At 58.9% G+C, this 22424-nt stretch overlaps 1 protein-coding gene across 7 annotated transcripts in view; it reads left to right on the forward strand.

Annotated features, from left to right (window-relative positions):
• Positions 1-686: 686 nt before the first annotated feature.
• The window catches only part of MTSS2 (MTSS I-BAR domain containing 2), an 89336-nt gene continuing 67598 nt past the window's right edge, over positions 687-22424 (forward strand). For 5 of the 7 annotated variants that reach the window (XM_044987432.1, XM_044987434.1, XM_044987435.1 and 2 more), the window contains exon 1: positions 687-1196. In XM_044987432.1, coding sequence (XP_044843367.1) covers positions 1125-1196 — 72 coding nt within the window. In that variant the 5' untranslated portion in view covers positions 687-1124. The remainder of the gene's footprint in view (positions 1197-22424) is intronic. The other 2 variants (XM_044987436.1, XM_044987438.1) reach the window with 1 other exon arrangement.

Raw genomic sequence — 22424 nt, forward strand, 5'->3', positions numbered from 1 at the left:
GGATTGGTCCTGCTTTGAGCAGGGGGTTGGACTAGATGATCTCTTGAGGTCCCTTCCAACCCTAATAATCTATGATTCATCTTCTTTACTGGTTGGTTTTTATTATTTGCTCTGGAGTCTGGACCTTGCTTAAAACTTGACCAAGAATTTGGGACCGTGACCTAGGGTTTGCGGCTGCCCCCGCCCTCGTGGCCGTGGCTTCCCGCTCCCACGTGGCTAAGTAAGAGAAAGTCCCAGGCTTAGCAGATTCCCTGCTCCTGGGCAGGAGCCGGGGGCCCAGTGAAACCAGCCCCTTCCTGGGGGCAGGGGCCACGTCTCAGTCAGCCCCAGGTGCTGCAGCCTCTCCTGGCCTGCACCGCGGGCTGCAGCTTGACACGGGCTAAAATAACGCGGGTGCGCGTCCCTTCAGCCCCACAGTAACCAGCTGCGCCCCTCCCCCCGCACCTTGGCGGTAAGAGGCAGGGGCTGCCGCGGCCGTGTAACAAACCCCGCCCCCGTGCACTGGGGGGTGGGTGTGTGTGTGACACGCCCAGGGCCCCGGCCCCATCCCCGGAGCAACCCCCCCCCCGGCTTGCGGCGCTCCCCCCCCCCCGGTCCCGGTCCCTCCCCGCCCATGTGACCGCGGCGCCTCTCGGGTTACAGCGCGTCCGCTGCCCGCTCCGAGCCCACACGGCGCCCGGCGCAGCGCACGGAGCAGCGGGTCCATTTTGCGTCGCTCCAGCCGGCTCCGGGCAGCCCTGGGCTGGGGGCGGGGGCCGTGCCTGGGCATCGCAGCCGCTCCCGGACGCCCCCATGGCTGCGGAAGGGGGGCTCGCTTCGGCCCTGGGGCGCGGAGCCGCTGCCCGGCGGTGAAGGTGCCCGACAAAAGGACGGGGCGTGAGCTCGCTTCGCTCCGCTCCGCTCCGAGCCGCGGCTCGCCTGGAAGCGCCGCGGTCTGGCTGCGGCGCGGGGTGGGGGTGGGGGGCGTTAGTCCCGAACTGGAGCCCGAGGAGAGGAGCTGGGAGCCGAAACGCTCCTGAAGGCGGCCCCGGTCTCTGGCTGTTTCCCGGCGGATTGTCCCCGCCCCAGGATTGCTCTGTCGGCCCCGATTCCCCCCCCCGGGCTGGGCGCGCTGGGATTTGCTGATGATGGAGACGGTGGAAAAGGAGTGCGGGGCCCTGGGGGGCCTTTTCCAAGCCATCGTCAATGACATGAAGGTAAGAACCGCCCCCCCCCCCGGTCAGACCCCTCCAGCCGGCGGGACACGCGTCTGCCCCCGATCCCCGCCAGGGAAAAGGAGGCGGGTGGCTCTGCGGCGCTGGAAACCCGGTAAACAATATGGAATGAAACACAAAATCCGCAGCCAGGCTGCGGTAGCGCCGAGCGGCTCCTCGGCCCCTTTGGGCTTCACTCCGGATTAGTCCCTCGCGGAAGGGGCCCCGAAGCAGCGCGCCGAACCGCTCCCTTTCCGCGCACGGCGGGGGGTGGGGGGCCGGGCACCCAAACGGCCCGTTCCTCGCAGCCTCGAGTCGCCGGGAACTCACCCCCGGACTCGCTTTGGGCCCTGGGGGGACACTTGACATCGGGCTGTAGCGCTGGCTGGGGGGGGGGGAGAGAGAGAGAACGGGCTGGATTTTCTCCAGGCGCAACATGTCTGGGTTCCCTTGGTCCTGCCTCAGCCGGGGGCTGGCCTGGGGGCTCCTTCCAGCCCGGCCTGGCTCCGATTTCCCTGCCAAGGGGCTGCCGCGGCGCTGGCACTGCCAAGGCCGGGGGGAATGGGTTAACTGCCCTGGGGGTGCTGAAGGGACCGCCCTGGGGCCGCGGGGAGTAGCGCAGATCCCAGGGCTCTGGCCCCTGCCTGGGAGAGCCCCACTCCGGCTGCAGTGCTGAGGGCCGCGGGTCCCACGCCTGCGCCCAGGCCAGGGTCGCCTGGCGGGGCCGTTAACCAATTGGTGGTTAATTCCCACGCTGAGAACCGGGGGCTGGGAGAAGCCAGACAGGCACGTCGGCCTATAACATTCTCAAGCACTGAGGGACTGGCTGGGTCTCACCCATTCGCATGCCCGGCCGCTGCCCCCAGGGCCGGCCAGCCTGGGATCTGGCCGCTTTCAACCCTGGGCAGGTCAGAATGACCAGCCAGGCTCAGCGCAGTCCAGCTAGAGGCTCAATGGCCCCAGCGAGCTGACTGGGGAGAGGGCACCGCACTGCATTGCTCTTCCCCGGCTGGCGTTGCTGTGGGGCTCCTGTGCGCAGTGGGGTGGATGGGCTGAGCAAGTGGCTTGTGTGTTCCCACTGCATTTGTGGGATGGAGGTTGGACCGGGTGCTCCACCCCACCCCCCCCCCCGGCACTGTCCGGGCTCCTCTGTCCCGCTAGCCTGGCGAGCAGTACGACTGGCCGGCTGCCACCTCGGCCCCCCGCCCCACGTGCCTGTCTGTCTGTCTGTCCCCTGCTGTGTGGAGCTCTGGGCCGCCTGGACAGATGCAGCCCTTGGTTCAGAGGCACCTGGTTACCAAGCGCTCCTGGAGCTGGAGAGACCTGACAAGTCATCCTTGGGGTCTCCCCAGGGCTGCCTGTAGCTGCTGGAGGGATTCTGGGGTCTTCAGAGAGAGAGAGAGAGAGAGAGGTGCCAGCTGGGAAGCTAGAGCCAAACCTCCACAGCTGCAGGAGCCTGCTGGTTCCTGTGCACCCTCCCTGCCAGCTTTCGAGATGCTCCCTGGCCTTGAGAGTCCATCTCTCTTTCCCCCGGCAGGCCCTAGCCCAGGGTGTATTTTCTCCGCTCCCACCACCCTGCTGGGCTCCCTGCTCTCCAGCAGGGCGTGGGTGAATTGCAATGCCGCAGGCGGGCTCAGGAATTGGCTGCACCCCTCGGCCAGTTCACTGTGGAAGAGCTCCGGGTTTAGACCCATAAGGCCGGTCTCTTCTGTACCTACCTAGCAGGCTAAGATCTGCGTTGGGCCCCAGCCTGCTTCTCCCTCCCACTGCACTGTGCCCTTTCCCCACGCTGGCCATGGGGCTGGGCGTTGGAGCAGCCCATGCTCCACAGGAAACTTGAGCTCAGTTGGGGAGTGGGTGCGCGGGGCACCAGGCTTGTCCCAATGCTGCAGGTGCAGCTCTGCCCTGAAGGCAGGCCGTGTAGCACTGGCTGGCTCGGCACAGGGCCCCGTGCAGTGGGGATCGCTCTGCTGGGTGCGACTCCAGCCAGCCCCACGGGAGCTGACTTGGGGCTGGGGGGGGCGGTGAGCTGGGTTCCAGGCCAGACTGCAGGAGCACCAGAGCTGTCTGCTGGGTGCTGCTCCGTTATACCTGGGTACCCATCTGCACAGCCCTGAGCTGGCCCGAGGGGGTAACAGGCCTGCAGGTGCTACTGGGTGAGCAGGAAAACTCGCAGGGTGAGCTGCAGGGCTGGCCACGGGGAGAGCCGGCTTCTTCCGTATCATCCGAGCTGCAGGCAGCGAGAGGCCATGAACGTGGGGCCCTGGGAGCCGTTTACACCACGTCGTCTTGCAGAGCAGACTAGCCAGGCCAGCGTGGTACCTGCACCCCGCAGCTATATGCTCTGGGGGAGCCGAGGGAAGGCTTTCCAAAGCTGAGTGCAGGGAAGTGAGGTGGGACCCCTGGAACCAGCCACGCCAGCTCTCCTCCATCGCCAGGGCCCTTGGGTGTTTCTAGTTAGAAAGGCTCATGTCGGCCTGTGAGGGGAGATGCCCCTGGCGCTCTCTCCCAGGCTAGTGGCAGAAAGGTGGCTCGTGGTGAATAGCTGGAAGGAGCCAATTCACAAGGGGATTTGAGGCAGTGGAGCAGGGAATGCGTCATTCCTGCACAGAGGGACTCGCCCTTCTCTCTCTCCCGCCTGTCCTGGGCTCCGAGAAAGGCAGCTCGCCTGTGTTGGAGATGCTGTGCCGAAGCTGGCGCCCCTCCATTACGCTCTGTGGCCTGCTTGCAGCGTGGCAGAATCTGGCCCCTCGAGAGCCAGCGTCTTCTGTGGGGAAATGACCCGACTTCCCAGTGAACTGTTGGGGCCTGGCTGAGCCAGGGAGAGCCCGGCAGGAGAGGCCCCAGCCTCCAGTGGAGCCCTGGCTGTGCTGGGACTCCAGACGGGCAGAGGGGGGCCAGGGAGAGAGGCCCAGGGGAGGTCTGAAGCAGGGCAAGGCGTGGGGAGAGCACTGTGGGGCATCCAGCTCCCTGCAGCCTGGATCCCTGCAGCCCAGCCGCTGGGCTCTGCTGGGCCTCACGCTGTGTCGCAGCGACTGCCGCCTGCTCCTCCAGCGCTGGCCTGGCCTCCTCACCCCGTCCCGCCAGCTGTGAGAGCATGGCCCAGCCTGCCCACGTCTGGGAGAAGCAGCCACCTTCCAGCAGGGTCCCTGACCGGGGGCGGGACGGTGCCAGCCAAAGAGCAGGGATCCCATGGGGCTGCTGCTGGCTGCCTGCATCGCCTGGGGCCAGGCGGAGGAAAGGTCCTGGGGGGAGTGGTAGAGAGAGAGGGATCTGTGGGATGGGGGGGGCCAGGGTGTGTGTCAGAGGGGATAGAGGGAGGAAGAGACCACAAGGCTCTGCATTTCCTATGCCCTCTGGCACCGCACTGCAGGTGCCCCCTCTCCCCCGGGCACCGATGGGTGGTCACTCACAGCTCAGCAGGAGCCCCTGCCACGGGGAGGAATTGGGCTGCTCTCTCTGTCCGGGATCCACGTGGCCTCCAGGGCCCTGCCTTGCATCACGGCCTCACTTTGTACGAGTGCCAGGCAGAACGCTCAGTGTTCCCAGAACAGCAGCCCCCCATCCTGCCCTCCCGTGGGCACCTGCTCCCCCTCCGGGCACTGACCCAGCGCCAGTGGTGGGGCACATGGGGGCTGCCCCCTGGGGGGAGGCATACCAAGTCGTTTGGCTGCAGGGCTCAGGGGTGGCCAGGGTCCAGCTGTGGTGAATCCCCTCCCTGGGGTAATGCTCCCGACTCGAGGGCTGCTGCCCCCTGCTTATTTGGGGTGGCATGGGGGTGTGCCTGCCAGGGCGGGGCTGGCATCACGCTCTCAGAGGCTTGAAATAACATTTCCCGGGCAGGGCTTTTTGTGACACGTGGTGGGCTTGGCAGAGCTCGAACAGAAACTCTGCCTCTGCTGTGGGCTGGCCCAGCCCTGGCCGTCAGTTGCCGGGGGGCGCTCCTAGGTGGGGACTAACTGGAAGGCGCTCGGAGCACCCCAGAGCTGGGGGAGGTGATTAGAAGAACCACCCAAGTGTATCTGGACTAAAGGCGCATCCAGGCGGCTACCTGGCTGCTCTTCTCCCCAAGGAGCAGGAGGACCTGACTGGGCTGGGCCAAGGGACGTCGCTCAGGACCCTGGGAGGAGACGGAGCACAGGGAAACCAGCTGAAGGGCTGGAACGTTTGCCCAACAAAGCCCCTACTGTCCAGCGGAGCATGCGGCTGTCTGTCAGGGGAGTGGTGGAAGACGCATTGCCTGAGTCACTTCAAGCCAGACCGGGCAGAGCGCTGGATGTAGGGACAGCGCTGCATTGGCTCGAAGGGAACAGACGCCCTGATTTAATGGCTGATTTCCAGCTCTGATTCCTGTGGTTCTGCAAGTCAGCTGCTCTCTGGCGTCTGGCTGACAAAGGCTGTGAGTGGCCAGTTGCTTTAGTGAGGCGGGTTCTTACGGCTTGTGAACAGACCGTGCCAGGCTTTCCCCACACCTGGGAGGCAAACCGAGTGCAAAGACTGCCCGGTGGGTGTTCGGGTGCTTTGTGTGTGCAATAGCACAAGCACAGACTCACCCCTCAGGCGCAGTATGGGTGCGCTGTGTACGTACACACCCCATGGAGACCACATGGTAGCATCCCTGCCACACTCAGCGGCGGTATCAGCTCCACGCAGAGAAAGCCAGACTGATCTCACGACCCGACGTGGCGTCTCTGGCTTAGCACGTGTGTGAAGGGCCTTCCCTTGACCTTTGGTGTGAGCGGCGTGAGGGGCTGTGGAGATGCCATTGGAGGATAAAGGCTGCGTTACCCTATGCCGGCTGGCTGCCGCTGCTGTTGTTTATAACTTGCCGGAGGGGTAAGTCAGCTTTCCAGCTGCACGTACACACCCCTAAACACCCTCTGGCCCCAGCTATGGGACACGCAGCTGCATGTGAGACGATGGGAAATCCGCTCCCCGTCTGCGTATCCCAAAGCCAGTGCAGCTCTGCTACCGTTCCTCAGCCCCACTGCTCCTGCAGGTGAGTTCCCAGCCAGCCTGCCGCTTTGCAGCAACCACACACACTAGCGCAGACGGTGAGAGTTGGGACCTCCTCTGGGTCTTCCCACTCTGACCCCTGGGGGAACCGCATGGGTTCATACACAGCTAAGAGAGGCCCAGGCTCCTCTTAGTGTTGCTATTATAATAGCCAGCTGAGATCAGGGCCGTGTTGTGCAAACGCACTGTAGGCTCTTCGGGGCAGGGTCTCGCTCGTATTCGCTAAATAGACAGTCAGAGGCCAGGGAGGGAAACTGAGGTACCGAGCGGTGAATAGAACCCAGGTCTTCACAGGCCACTCCAGTATCCTCTCCACTGGATCACGCCCCTCAACCCTATGTCAACATCTCCCGTAGGTCTGCTATGCAAAATGAATGCCACGTCCCTGGCTTTTGCCTGGAGGCTGCAGGTATTAGTGCTCCATGCGGGGGGAGAGTTTTATAACATGCTGCCCCCTTCTGAGCACTGCCCCTCCCCCCAGTCCTCATGACCGGAGGGCAGGTCTGAAGCCAGAGAGCTGTACCAAGCGAGTGACAAGTGCAAGGCGCTTCCTGTTTACAAGATAACTGGACTGGGGCTACATGGACGCCTGTAAGCAGGACGTGCCCAGGGGACACTGCTCAGGTTGTTGCTATCACAAAAGGTCTCCGGGATTACATTTTCTGGAGACCCAGCATTTCAGATGAGATGTTCTCTCCGCTGTCAGCTGGATGGGATGGGGCATTACGGTGGCCATGTTTGTTGTGGGCATATGGGTGAAGGCAAGAGTGCCAGGATTTGCATACTGCACAGATCCTGCAATTAGTGCACTTAATAGCAAGCGCACTGGGATTTGCATATTGTACAATTGCTAACTGCATTCCAATTAACGACCATCTGAGATGCAAATCTCAGCACTCTGATTAGCTAGCTGCACACTGCCAACAATCACAGCGCAAGAGTTTGCATCTCGTAGTCACCAAGAATTGATTCAAGCTGCGACAGCTGGATGAAAGTCAGTGAATGTCCAACTTCCTCTGGCTCTGATTTGCCGAGCCAGGCCATTTCTGCTTAGTATGTGGCTATTGACTTCTGTGGAGTTGAACATTAAGGTTCATTGGCCCTGGGAGGCAAATATTGACCCATGCAAAACTGAGGGCAGTGACTGCTTCCATGGAAACTCGATGTTGATCTAACACGAAGCCAGCGTCTGCATTAGGATGGCTACAGACATTCGGATGGTGTCAGCTGGAAGTCGCTCCAGTATTGCCCATGACTGTCTCAGGAGGAAGAATCTTTGTTTTAAATTAATATTCAGAGCAGGCGATGAAGCCAACTGGGCTGCAAAACACTATTATTCACCTCTGATGGGCCAATCAGAAAGCTGAGATTTGCATGTGTGACCTGATTGGTCACCAGTGGTGAATGATCCTCGTGATTGCTCTCAGCTGCTGCCATTCAGGAGGTAGCCCTCTCCGTGCGCAGTTGGATTGGATCTCCGCGGGGTGGTTCCACACCTGCTTTCAGCCAGCCGGGAGCCAGGCTCATGTGAAGCAATGTGTGAGACTGCTCCGATTGCTGCACCTGCCGGGGGTCCTCAGTCCCCCGCAAGCCACAGCCCTTCTCCTCTGCACGGTTCCCAGATCTTCCTCCTTGTGCTCTTAGCTTGGGAGGGCGAGGGAGGGTCCCGCAGAGCAGCCCAGCGTTTGGCTTTACCTTTCATGCCTTGTAAACCTGAGCTCAGCCTCCGGTTTGAGCTCAAGCCTCCCACAAGTCTGTCGGACTCGGGTCAGCCCGCACCCAGGTCCTAGATCCCGTCCAAGGGTGGATCTGACGCCCCCGCGACTTGGGGCCAAGCCGTGTCTAGGCGCAGTTCACGCCGCAGACCCCAGGCAGGTCTGCACAGTGTAGTACAGACGTGTTGGCAGGACTGGGAGATCCGGGTCCAGTAACTGCAACCCCTGTTTGCAATGCAGTGTGGATGGGGAACCCTGAATGTGCAAGAGCGGGTCCCACAGACGGGGTTTGCAATGCAGTGTAGACACCCCCCAGGGACAGGCTATCGCTGCCCTAGGCACGTGACTCCTAGTCAAGGCAGAGTTTGAAGTCCACTGAGCTGAGGGGGCCTGCACAGTGCTGGCACCAAGCCAGCGAGGGGGAGTGGAACCCCGTGAGCGAGAGAGTCTGAGGTCAAGGGCACCCCAGCCTGTGGCCACTGCCCTGGCTCCAGCTGCACCCACCCTGGTCCGGGAGAGAGTCACTTCCGTGTCTGTGGCCGTGTCCAGCTCTGTTCCCCCTCCCATCCCCCGCTTCTCTTTGTGGCTGGGAGCCCCATGTGACCCAGCTTGTGTTTGGATCGGTCACCTTCCCTCCAGGTTGCTCTGTTTTCTAGTGGGAGCAAACCTCTGCCCTGGGCTTGCTCCTTCAGCCCTCGGCAGGGCCGCAGCCACGCGTGCCCTTTCCTTCCTGCCGCCGGGCAGCGGTTTGCAAGGTCCCAGCCACGACCCTACTTTCCTCCCCAGGCTTCACCTCGCTTGCGTTTTCCCCGCCTTAAATTGCATCGCTCAGGACATACCCAGGTTTCTCCAGGCCCCTCTGTCTCCATTCTTCCTCCTCTCTAATAACACGTGACCCTTCCCGTGCCAGCCCCTCCATTCCCACTGATGTGGGTGTTCTTGACAAATGCCGTTACTGCGTCACCCCGGCAGGGTCCCATCTCCGGTCCCCCCGGTCTCTGACCTGGGCCTCCTGTACTTTGCTCTCAGTGACTGTTTGTCTGACACTAGCGCTAGAGTCTCCAGCCTGAATCAGGACCCCTCTGTGCAAGGGGCTGTGCAAACACATAGTGAGAGATAGGCCCTGCCTCAGAGAGCGTAGGCCTGACTGGTATCTAGGCACCGAACGCCCACCATGCCCGGTGGTTGATTTCAGTGGGCGTTAGATGCCTGACTAGCTCTGTGGATCTGGGCCTTGCAGTCTAACTTGGTGAGATTGACACGGGGCAGGAGGGGAAGCAGAGATGCAAGGGACTTGGCCATGGTCACAAGCCAAACCAGGAACAGTGCCCGTCTCTCCTGACTCCCAATCCAGTGCCCGGCCCACCAGCCCACACTGCCTCCATAGACCTTGTTTCGGCTGCCAATCGCACAGCGTTTTGTGTTGGTTGGTAAATGGCATTATCCCTCTACTGTAGATGGGGAAACTGAGTCATGGCACAGCGTGGTGCCATGACTTGCCCAGAGTAAGTCAGTGGCAGCACTGCGAATTATCCCAGGCACCCTGACTCTGCTCCCTAGTCCCCGATTCCCTGGGCCAGGCTGGCGGGGAAGCAGTGGGTGAGGCTCAGGGGGTCTGTGAAAGAACCCCCCCAACTAGGCTGCTTCTCGGAATGCCTTTGCGCTCCCCAGGGCTAGCACTCAGGTCCTTGCTGCGTCTAGCCAGGTCAGCCATGCCCCAGGAACAGCCTGTCTGGCGGTGTGCTGGGCGTGGGGATTGGGAAGGACCTATCCTAGAATATCAGGGTTGGAAGGGACCTCAGGAGGTGTCTAGTCCACAGGGCTGCCCAGCGGGGGGGGCAATTGGCCCCGGGCCCCACGGGGCCCCCACGAGAATATAGTATTCTATAGTATTGCAACTTTGTTTTTGGAAGGGGCCCCCGAAATTGCTTTGCCCCAGACCCCCTGAATCCTCTGGGCAGCTCTGCTAGTCCAACCCCCTGCTCAAAGCAGGACCAACCGCAACTAACTCATCCCAGCCAGGGCTTTGTCAAGCCTGACCTTAAACACCGATCAGAGGGGTTGAGGGATTCAGAGAAGGCAATGTGCCTGCTCAGCTGAGCATGGGCTAAGCAGGGGACCTGCTCACCATGGTGTGTACCTGAGACCTGGCGGCCCCATGGGGGGAGACGGGGATGTGACGGGAGCTCCATTGTTTGGGGGGTGCAGCCCTGCCCTGGCCAAGGCTTTGTACAGCCCCCTGTTCCCCCAGCCCTCTCTGAAATGCCCCACACGGTGTCGCTCCCACCACTTCCCTTTGGAGACTGGGCTGAGTAGGCTGGATCCCAGGTGGGGCCTTTGGGGCCAGACCCACACACAGGCCCTCATAGCTGTACCTCTGCAATTGTCCTTGGGTTAATCTTGTCCCACTGCTCCTCACTTCCCTCCCTCCTCCTCGTACAAGCAGCAGGTCAAGCCGGGAATCACTGGGGGGGTGGAGAGCTGAGGAAATAAGCCAGCTGAGGACCTGCAGAGCGTTCGGGCCGAGCTTTGGGAGCGGGCCCAGCGGGAGCTCGGCTGGGAGCCCCGCTGCCCGCTGGAGCTTTGTGCTGGTTAAAGATGTCAGTGTTGTATTTGAAACGTACTGGCTTAGGGCCAGAGGAGAGGAGGCAAAGCCCAGCCACACAGCGTGGGATTACGGCCAGTCTGCCAGTAAACCCTGGGCGACCAAGTGGCCGTTCCCTCCTCAGCCCCACAGAGGGCCCTGGAACGGCCCCAAACCCCACTACTGTAGTAAGCCAAAGTCTTGCTTAATTTCATGCATGTTTGACACCGTCCCCGCCCGTGGCGCACTCCCCTCCCGGGATTCCTCTCACGCACGGCGCCGTGAAATTCGTCCTCTTGTGCTTGTCTGTCCGGCAGCCTCACGCACCCACCCATGGAGCCTCAAGTGCTGGGCCGTTCCGTGGGCTGCTGGGCATTCACGTGGGGCCTTGCCTGGGCTCGGCATTGCTGACAGGCCATTGGTCGCGGCGGTGGCTCTAAGCTGCTTTTATGTCTCCTCCAAAGCTGGGGCTGGCTATGGGGCCAAACTGTGCCACCCCCTCACTCTGCTGCAGGCAAGTCAGAGCCGCCTGTGGGCTGCTCTAACTTCTGCTGGTGAGGTGCACCGGAGTGCTGTGCACGCTGGGCCTGCCGCCAACATGCCTCCTTCACGGGGTGGGGTTTGCCCAGGAGGGGCTGATCAGCTATGCCAGCCGCGAGTCTCCGCATACCAGGGAATCCTCACCTGCTCCGGAGGGCAGCGGTAAGGTCACTTTGCACCACCCCACAAGTGTGGCAGGGTCTGGCCCGTAGTGGCTGGAGTTCCCTCTAGTGGAAGATTGAATTATGATACTTCTTGGTGGAGAAAGTAGCTGTGGGGGCTAGCAGGAAGGGGAATGGGAAAACACAGCAGAGTGGATTGTCTGTAGCAAACCTTGAGACCTGTGTCCTTAGTAACAAGAAGATCCCAAATCCCCTGCACATGCAATGTCCCACGCTCCTGGCTTGTATTCAGGAGCAATGTCTTTTGCAGGCATTCATCATTTGTCTGGCATTCATCATCAGTCTCTGCATCATTCGCATCTTTGCTGCAGCCCCGGCCAGGCAAGCGGAGGGGGCGGCTTTGCTGTACATTCTCCCGTTTTGCGGGGGGTTGTGCTCTGTAGGGTGAACGCTGGCACGTAGTTTGGGCTCAGCGTCTGACCTGCCTTGAAGCTGTTAGGAATCCGGGGCAGAGCGGTCGTCGTCCTGATTCTAAAAGCCCCAGAACCTCAGGAAACTTGCTGGGAAATTCCAAGCCTCTGAAGTGAAGCGTTCTGCCCAGAGCCGTGCTGGTGCTGTTGGTGAGGGTGATGCACACAGGAGGAAGCGAAGGAACAGATCCGTGTTCTCCTCAAAGGCCCGTACGGGCACAACCTTGGCTTTGTGCTCAGGCTGCTCGCAGGCAGGGCATTGTGAACAGTGGAGAGTCCTGGGGCTGGGTGACTGTAGGGACGGGCGAAGCCTGAACCACCTGATCAAGGGCAGCAGTGACTGACCTTGGCTGGGCTGGGGGCGTGAGTCAGGGAAGCTCCGGTAACCTTCCTAGACAGCAGCTGAGGATCTGGCCTCGTCTCCATTGGGGGCGGGGGGGGCTTGCTTGCTGAGTCTCAGCCCAGCTCGTAGCAGGGTCCCCATCGCCTGTCCTGGTTAGCAGCCCCGTCGGAGGGTTTGTCAGAGGGGCTGAATCCCCTCTCACCTGTCCTGGTTAACCCTTGCCATGCCGTTCCCAGGGCCACGCGCAGCCTTGGCGGGATGTTTCGGAAGCGGCTGTGTGCAGTCAGTGCTCATGGGAGGTGCCAGCTCGGTCTCTCCCGGCGTAGCACAGGCAGGGCTGCAGCTTGTGCCCGACTTGCGTGCCTCGCAGCCCGTCACCATCCCTGCACCCCGGCTGGCTCCTCGTGCACCCCACTGGGAAGTGGGCAGGGTCTGCGGTGGCTTCTCCTGCTGGCGGGGGCGGCGGTGTGGCCTGCATGTCTCCTCTCTGTGCTGACCTTGCCAGAGCTGAGCAGGCTGGCAGGGCAGGTGGGGGGGCTGCCCCCCCCGACTCCAGCTCTGCAGAGAGGCCACTAGGCCCCCCAGCACTCACTCCCCAGACAGCAGCCACCCATTTACCTTGCTGCACCAGCACCCACCCAAGGTAGCACCCAACCATAGCAACACCCATCTACCCGACAATACCCATCTGCCTCCCAGCAACCCTCCTGACAGCCCCCATCTGCCCAAGCACCCCAGCAGATTCCCCAACAACCCCATGACATACCAGCACCCCCAGCCACCACCCAACTGCCTCTGCAGCCTTCAGACACCCTCGCAATGCATCCCCAACCCAAGCACCCTCCACACTGCTGTACCTCTCAGCTTGCCCAGCACCCAGCCACCTTAGATACGCTCCAGGCCCACCCAGCTGCCGCTGCCAAGATTTGGGGAGCTCCGTGTCCCACCGCTGCTCGGGGCAGGGTGCAGTGCCCCGTATGGGCAAACTAGCTCGTTACTGAGTGAGCACAAAATGTCTGGCGTGGAGCTGTGCACAGGCAATGGAAGGGCGAGCGCCTCACCCTGGCACCGAGGGAACCCCCCCGCCAGGAGGGTGGCAGAACTTCAGTCTTCATGGCCCACGCGGTGCCTGCAAAGAGATGGGGACACTTGTCCAGCTAGGAACCAGACCGGCCTCCATTGTGCAAGTCACTGACCGGCCGACCCACGCGTTGGGCCCCAGAGCACACAGGCCAGGCAGGGTCCCGGGGTCCGACCCTCGACCAGCCCCAGGGCAAGGGATTAGCTGCCCAGCTGAGCGCTTCCCATTTTCACCCTTACAGGATGAGCGGAGAAGGGGAAAGCAAACTGAGGGGACCTGCGGCGGGGGCCTGATCCTCCATGCTCCTGAGCATGCTCGGCGCCCGGGCTGGCGCCCGGCGGGGGGGGTTCGTTGGCAGTCAGAGCAGGCTAAGGAGTCTCAGCAAACCAGGCCCACGGCAGACGGAAGAGTCCAACCCCCATTCCTGGCCCATTTCCCACCCTGCTGGGGGCTCCGACCTCCAGTCCTGCCCCTCCTCTCACCCCGCATGGGCCGGGTCTCGTCCTGCTGCCCCACTGGCCTTTCCCGGGGCTGTGGCAGCTGCTGCGGCCTGTGGGGAGGGCCGGGCTCTGCATGACTCTCCGCTCCCATGGGGAGATGTTCACACGTTCCATGGAGCTGGCGCTGGATGCAAGACCCGCCAGGGAGCTGCGGATGAAAGAGTGGCTGTTTGCCCCTGGCAGCGAGGAAGGGACTGTGCAGAGAGATGTCTCTGTGCCCTGCACAACCGCCTCATTCAGGGGGAGGCAGCTCGGTGTGCCCGCGGGCCCAGCGCAGGCTGCCTGAATGAGCCTTTGGAAAACCACAGCCGCTTGGAGCTGGGAAGGAGAGAGAACAAACCCCACTCCAGTGTATTGCCGGTCGAGGGGAGGGTGCCCCGGAGCCTGGGAATGCGCAGAGAAAAGGGGAGAGCCCGCAGCCCTGCTCTGCCCTCCCCCCGTCTGCTGAAGGGAGGGTTACGAGCTAGCCCGGGAGATCTCTTGGCATGTTAGACAGCACCCCCCCCTCGAGGGGCATCCTCCTGTGTGAGCCCTCCCCATGCCCTGCGATCTCTACCTCTGGGCCTAGCTGGGGTGCTGAGTGCCCGCCAGCCCATTGCTCCAGCTGGATTGCAGTGGATATTTTTTTCTTCTGGTTTTTTCCTCGTTTTGTTTTTTAAACAAGTCCTTTGGCACCTAGTGGTGGGAGCTGCCGTGCGAGTGGCAACATAGATCAGGCTGTGACTCAGGACACCTGGGTTCCTTTTCCAGCTCTCCCACTGGCTTCCTGTGCAACCTGGAGCAAATCACGTCCCTGCTCCCTGCCTCGATTTCCCCCTGGGTAAAACGGGAATGTGACTCTGTGAGAGTCTGAGTTGCAGAGACAAAGAGATCTAGTAGTGCTGTAATTAACAGCTGTTGTCAGACTCCGGCTAGCTTCCCGAGCCCTTAGAACTGATAGAATCGCTTCCACGCGTCTTAGCGCTTGAGGGTTTTGAACATGCTATTAGATGTTTTTTTACAAAATCCAGCGTTTTTTCCTGGCTGGCACAAGCTCCCTTTTTCCAAATATTGCACAGACAACCGCCAGACTTCAGAGCTGGCCTCTGGTGCCTTTGCCTTCTGGCATGCGGCAGAGCTGCCCGTGATTCCATTTTCCAAGGCGAGCCGGCTTTGCTGAAGAGTACGTTCCCCGGCGCCGCTGCATTGCCAGCCTTGTGGCTGTCACTAGGAGAGAGAGTTGTTTATTTTTTGCTTTTACCTTAATTAGGTTGATTTTTAAAAAAAAACCCTAATAATCAGTGAATTTGGTGGAATATTCCATGAGGCGCGTAAAGAGCCGCTGACTCTCCATGGAAAGGGTTGGAAAATATTTCCATTGGCGGCGCTGCGGGCGGGAGAGAAATTCTCTATATTCTTGTTTATTTTCCTTCTCTTGATTTTTTTTTAAATTAGACTGAGCCAAATCCTGTATTCAAGAAAATAATCCTATGCCCGTCCCTTCAGCTGCTCTGGAAGTACCCAGATACCCAGCTGGATAGATTGGCTAGCTTGGTCTGGGCGTGGAAGACAAGCTGGACTCTGCTCCCCATATGTCTGTCTCCACGGACGGGCCATGGTAGGACAATGCACTGGTGTGCTTGCTGTGGGTGACTGTGTTTGTGTGGGCCCCGGGCGAGATAAAGGATTCACTACCGCTGCCACCGGGGGGAGTTCTCCTTTAGCTCATGTGGGGAAGTGGAGGAGCTAGAACCCGGATCCTCAGAGGCATTGCGGTGCCAGACTCCCATTGAAATCCGGGCCAGTTCAGCACCTATGTCCACGCTGCATGCTCAGCTTGGGCCCTGACTCAGGGTTGAGCCCAAGCCTCCCTTCTGTCCACGCACAAATCAGTCTGACTCGGATCAGCAGTTATTCAGGACTCGGGTCCTAGGAGCCTGTCTGGGCGTGGGTCCTGCTGTGAGCCGGGTCCAGCTTTCCGAGCCCTGTCATTCTGCAGTGTGGACACAGCTCAGGCGGCGGACCCACGTCAGGGCTGCGCAGTGCAGTGTGGACGCAGCTCAGGCGGCGGACCCACGTCAGGGCTGCGCAGTGCAGTGTGGACTCAGCTCAGGCGGCGGACCCACGTCAGGGCTGCGCTGTGCAGTGTGGACGCAGCTCAGGCGGCGGACCCACGTCAGGGCTGCGCAGTGCAGTGTGGACGCAGTGCAGTGTGGACGCAGCTCAGGCGGCGGACCCACGTCAGGGCTGCGCAGTGCAGTGTGGACGCAGCTCAGGCGGCGGACCCACGTCAGGGCTGCGCAGTGCAGTGTGGATGTGTCAGCCCGGTGATGAGTTCCCAGCCTAGCAGTTGTAAACCCAGTGCAGGCTGAAATGCCCTTGAGCATCGGGGCCTAAGGCTCCAGTGTGAGCTGTTATCGAGATTGGACGCTCTTCAGGGCAAGGACGGTCTTTGTTCTGTGTCTGTACAGCCCCTGGCGCCGTGGGGCCCTGGGTACTTACTGCAATACTGTACTGCAAATAATAGTGATGGTTCTGCCCAGTGCTGCCAGCTTTTGCCTGATGGTTGCTGTCCTCTTAAATCCCCAGCTCCTGGGTTCATGAGACCCACAGCTTTCATTTTGTAGCCCTGCTGGCTGCCGGGGCAGGCTGGGAAATGAGCCCCAAGGGTAACCTAGGCTTAGCCCGGGAAGGCAAACAGAGAACCAACATTTATTATTGTTTAAAATGCATTTAAAACAAACTGCCCATGCTTTTCAGCTGGTCTCATGATTTTTGGGAGGCCTGACTCATGATTCTTGAACGCCTGGGGTGACTGTGTGTGTGTGTGTGAGATTCATCTAATAATTGTCTGTTGCCTGCAGCCCATGGAGTTATTACAAAGCAGCTTTGACTGATTCTCATGCGCTCGCTGTATGTGTGCAGCCAACCTGCCGTCCCGAGCTTAGCACTCGTATCGCAGCGGCTGCTCAGCGTCCCGCTGCCCCTGTGTTTGACCCGTGCTCGGGGCGCTGCGTCAGCACTTTGGGGCAGGGGCAGTCGGTTCACACAACGGAGCCCACCAAGGCTTCGGGGCCCCCCCCAGTGGAATTGTAACAGGCAGTTGATGCCCTGCCCCTCGTGGTGTCGGGGGAGCTGCAGGATTTCCCTTCTCAGGGACCGTGGCCCTCCCAGCGGAGCAGCCTGCTAGTTGTGATCAGGGGAGGCGGGTTCTAGCCCTGGGCGGGATGAACGCGTCCTGGGGTCGCTTCCCCTGGTCAGCTAGTCCAGTCCGTTTGAATCCTTGGCAATATAGTGAAGTGAGCGAGCTGTATTAGCGATGGGCTCGAGCCAATGCCCTGGGTCCAGGCTTCCCCGGTATTTGGGGCTGTCCAGACTGGGAGCGCCAATCACAGCCCCACAGAGTGTAGTTCTTGGAGTTAATTAGGCCTAATTAATTACCTTTGTGGCTTTTTACATGAGCCATGAGTTTAGCTAAGTCACTGGCTTCTCCAGACCTGGTTTCCACTGAGCGATCATCTCCGCTGCCCTACGATGTCTGTACAGGGGATCCCGTGCAATACGCTGCTGTGTGCTATGGACAGCTTTGAAACCGCTCTATCCTTCCAGCTCCAAACTTCTCCATCGCATCCGGGGCTGTGGCTGAGCCTCTGACCTCCTGTGGTATCGCTCGTCTCTGCTCAAGCGTCTTCCTTATGGTAGAGGTGAGCGGTTATTGGTGAAGCTGCTGGCTCCCCAGCGGGAGGCTGGAGTGCAGCTAGGGCCTTTCTGAGCTGCTCCGGGAGTTTGTCTTGCGCTGCAGCACTGCTCAAGGCCACGTCTCTTTGTGCTGGAAACGCACAAGTGTTAAATGGAAACGGCTGCTCCGCTAGCCACGGCTCTCGTCAGGTGAATGACGGAACGTCCCTCTCGGCTGCTTGGGACGTCCAGGGCTCGCGCTTGCATGGTCTACGCCGGCGCGCTGGGTTTTCAGCGAGGTGGGCTGCCTGGACTTCCGACCCGGAAAAATCAGGGAGCTGGTAGCCGTGACACCGGCCCCCTTCGCAGTTATGCAGGCAGTGACAGATGGTTCTTGTTTTCTCTAGATGAATAATCCAGGGAGGTGGGGAGGAATTTAGAACCAGCTCCACAGACCTGGAGCCGAAGTCCTCTATCCCCAAATCAGGTACAATGCAGAGGCCGTGACAGTGCAGGCTTCTGCACGCTGCATCGGTGCTGGGCTTCAGTCCTGCCCCGGAGGGAGGGAATGGTTCTGTCTCCAGGGCCCATTCAACCCTTGGGCTCTCCAGAGAGACTGGCAACAAGGGTCCCGATTGGTGCCCGTTGCGGCAGTGCTATTTATGATGTACCCTTGCCCATGCGGATCTGAATCGAGACTCCCATGTGTGTTTCACAGAGGCCTTCCTGTGCTCACTCACTGCTAATCTAGGCTGGATTAGACCCGGGGGTGGTGGTGGTGAGGGGGAAGGCTCCATGGCCTGTCAGCAATCCCCCCCCCATGTGAAATGATTCTTAAAGGCTCTTTTGAAAATCCTTTCTTAGCTGTTATATTTGGGGCCAGATCTTCAGCTGGTGGGAACGGTGGAAGCTCCCTTGAAGTCAGTGACACTTACATCCGCGTAGTGGGGATGGCACCATGAGCAGAGTTGTCTGAGTTCTAATCCCAGCTCTGACAGTGACCACCAGTGTTCCATGGGGCTAGTGGCTTAACACCTCTCTCTGCCTCAGTTTGCCCAGCTGTAAAATGGGGCTAATGCCTGCCCCCCAAGGGAACCGTGGGACATAGAATCATAGAATTCAAGATCAGAAGGGACCATTATGATCATCTAGTCTGACCTCCTGCAAGATGCAGGCCACATAAGCCGATCCACCCACTCCTGAACTAATTCTCTCCCTTGACTCTGCTGTTGAATGCTCCAAATCGTGATTTAGAGACTTCAAGTAGCAGATAATCCACCAGCAAGCGACCCCTGCCCCATGCTTCGGAGGAAGGCGAAAAACCTCCAGGGCCACTGCCAATCTACCCTGGAGGAAAATTCCTTCCCGACCCCAAATATGGCGATCAGCTGAACCCCGAGCATGCGGGCAAGACTCTCCAGCCAGACCCTCTGGAAAGGGCTAACAATATCCCAACATTCACCCTTTGTACTAATTACCAGTGGCACGTTATTGACCTATTGACTAAACCCATTATCCTATCGTACCATCCCCTCCATAAACTTATCCAGCTTAATCTTAAAGTAATGGAGGTCCTTTGCCCCCACTGTTTCCCTTGGTAGGCTGTTCCAGAATTGCACTCCTCTGATGGTTAGAAACCTTCGTCTAATTTCAAGCCTAAATTTCCTGACTGACAATTTATATCCGTTTGTCCTCGTGTTCATATTAGCACTGAGCTGAAATAATTCCTCTCCTTCCCTGGTATTTATCCCTCTGATATATTTAAAGAGAGCAATCATATCTCCTCTTCTCCTTCTTTTGGTTAAGGAAAACAAACCGAGCTCCTCAAGTCTCCTTTCATACGACAGGCTTTCCATTCCTCGGATCATTCTAGTGGCCCTTCTTTGTACCCGTTCCAGTTTGAATTCATCCTTCTTAAACATGGGAGACCAAAACTGCACACAATACTCCAAATGAGGTCTTACCAACGCCTTATATAACGGGACTAGCACCTCCTTATCTCTACTAGAAATACCTCGCCTAATGCATCCCAAGACCGCATTAGCTTTTTTAACGGCCACATCACATTGCCTACTCATAGTCATCCTACGATCAACCAGGACTCCTAGGTCCTTCTCCTCCTCCGTTACTTCCAACTGGTGCGTCCCCAGCTTATAACTAAAATTCTTGTTAGTCATCCCTAAATGCATAACCTTACACTTCTCACTATTGAATTTCATCCTGTTACTAATACACCAGTTTACAAGGTCATCCAAATCTCCCTGGAGGATATCCCGATCCTTTTCCGAATTGGCAATACCTCCCAACTTCGTGTCATCCACAAACTTTATCAGCCCACTCCTACTTTTGGTTCCGAGGTCAGTGATAAATAGATTAAATAAAATCGGACCCAAAACCGAACCTTGAGGAACTCCACTGGTAACCCCCCTCCAACCCGACAGATCACCCTTCAATACGACCCTCTGCAGTCTCCCCTTTAACCAGCTCCTTATCCACCTCTGGATTTTCATTTCGATCCCCATCTTTTCCAATTTAACCAGTAATTCCTCATGCGGTACCGTATCAAACGCCTTACTGAAATCAAGATATAGTAGATCCACCGCATTTCCCTTGTCTAAAAAATCTGTTACTTTCTCAAAGAAGGAGATCAGGTTGGTTTGACACGATCTACTTTTCATAAAACCATGCTGTAATTTGTCCCAGTTGCCATTGGCCTCAAGGTCCGTAACCACTCTCTCCTTTATAATTTTTTCCATGACTTTGCATACTACAGATGTTAAACTAACAGGCCTGTAGTTACCTGGGTCACTTTTTTTCCCCTTCTTGAATATAGGAACTATATTAGCTAATCTCCAGTCGAACGGTACAACCCCCGAGTTTAGAGATTTATTAAAAATCCTCGCTAACGGGCTTGCAATTTCACTCGCCAATTCCCTTAATATTCTAGGATGAAGATTATCCGGGCCCCCCCGATTTACTTCGGTTAAGCTGTTCAAGTTTGGCTTCTACCTCAGATACCGTAATGTCTACCCCCATATCTTCATTCCCATTAGTCCCTCTACCACTATTCCTTAGCCCTTCATTAGCCTCATTAAAGACCAAGGCAAAATATTCGTTTAGATATTGTGCCATGCCAAGATTATCCCTAATCTTGTGCTTGTGAAGGTGACAAGAGCCAAGGAGCTTTCCCTGATGCATGTGCCATCCCTCTCACCATTGCCAAGTCAGTGTGTGTCTTCGCTGCAGTTCAGTAACCTGCAGGCTTCTTCACAAGGGCCGGCCAGTGCCTGCTGTGCCTCTTAGCTCTGCCCGCTTAACCGGGGCGTCACTAGGGTTGCCACCCTTCTAATTCCAGAAAACCAAACACCCTTGTCCTGCCCAGTGCCTGAGGCCCCGCCCCTGCCTGAGGCCCCGCCCCTGCTCACTCCATCCCCTCTCCCTCCGTCACTTGCTCTCCCCCACCCTCTCACATGCTCATTTTCACTGCAAGGCCCAAACAGGCATATTATTGTGTTTTGCTAAATTCAGGTTTTCTTTGTTACAGGACGCTAGAGCTGGCAGCAAAATAGTCAAAAAGGGTAATTTAAAAAAATGAAATTTCACAAAGGTTTTCATGATTCTTTCCCTCCCCTCTTCCCATTTTTCATAACCAGCTCCATGGTGGGGTTTGGTGTTTTGTTTTTTTTAATTAAGTTTGTTATAATTTTGGGTGTGGAATTAGGACCGTACATCATCACAGCTGCCGTGGGTCCATTAAAGGCCAGTTCCTGAAGCCCAAATACAAATCCATAGAGCACAACCACAGAAATGCACCTGTCCAGAGACCAGTATAAATAAATCTGTAGAAACTGACTCCCAGCCCTCCTTGCAGAGCCACACGTGTATTCGTGTGTGCACACTCGCGTGCACTAACACAGCTGGCCACACTATTTAATAGTGCAATTGTTGTTTAGTGCTACACCTAAAAAGAGAGTCTGCAACAAGGAGTTTATAATGTAGCTAGACCAGGGGCGGGCAAACCTTTTGGCCTGAGGGCTGCATCGGGTTTCATACATTTTATGGAGGGCCCGTTAGGGGAGGGGGTCGTGGCCTGGCCCCCACCTCCTATCTGCCCCCCCCTGGACTTCTGCCCCATCTGGGACCCCTGCCCCATCCACACATCCCCACTCCCTATCCCCTGACCGCCCCATCCAACCCCTCCTCTCATTCCTGACGGCTCCCCCGGGACCCCCGCCCCATCCAACCACCCCTTCTCCCTGTCCCCTGGTTGCCCCTGGAACCCCTGTCCATGACTGCCTCTTGCTGCCCCATCCAACCCCCCCTCCTTCCTGACTGCCCCCCCGGGACCCCCACCCCCATTCAACCTCCTGTTCCCCGCCCCGACCCCTATCCACACTCCCACCCACTGACCACCCCCCCGAACTCCTCTGCCCTCTATCCAATCCCCCCTGCTGCGGGGGAGGGGGGTTGGATGCAGAGGGATGCAGTGAGGAGGATCGGGGTGCGGGGTAGGGATGCAGTGAGGAGGATCGGGGTGCGGGGTAGGGATGCAGTGAGGAGGATGGGGGTGTGTGGGGGGGTGGATGCCGAGGGATGCAGTGAGGAGGATGGGGGTGCGGGGTAGGGTTGCAGTGAGGAGGATCGGGGTGCGGGGGGGTTGGATGCAGAGGGATGCAGTGAGGAGGCTCGGGGTGCGGGGTAGGGATGCAGTGAGGAGGATGGGGGTGGGGGGGGGTTGGATGCAGAGGGATGCAGTGAGGAGGATCGGGGTGCGGGGTAGGGTTGCAGTGAGGAGGATCGGGGTGTGGGGGCGTTGGGATGCCGAGGGATGCAGTGAGGAGGATCGGGGTGCGGGGTGCAGAGGGATGCAGTGAGGAGGATGGGGGTGCGGGGGGGTTGGATGCAGAGGGATGCAGTGAGGAGGATGGGGGTGCGGGGGGGTTGGATGCAGAGGGATGCAGTGAGGAGGATCGGGGTGCGGGGTAGGGATGCAGTGAGGAGGATGGGGGTGCGGGGTAGGGTTGCAGTGAGGAGGATGGGGGTGCGGGGGGGCGTTGGATGCAGAGGGGTGCAGTGAATGGGAGGATGGGAGTGCACCTGCATTCCCAGCACTCGGAGACAGAGATAGACGTACCGCCAACTGGGTGCCGGCGCTGGGGCGACGGACCGCGGTGCGCAGCAGGGCACGTGCCGCAGCTCGAGC

This window comes from Mauremys mutica, chromosome 14 (assembly GCF_020497125.1).
Source record: "Mauremys mutica isolate MM-2020 ecotype Southern chromosome 14, ASM2049712v1, whole genome shotgun sequence".
Classification (NCBI taxonomy): Eukaryota; Metazoa; Chordata; order Testudines; family Geoemydidae; genus Mauremys; species Mauremys mutica.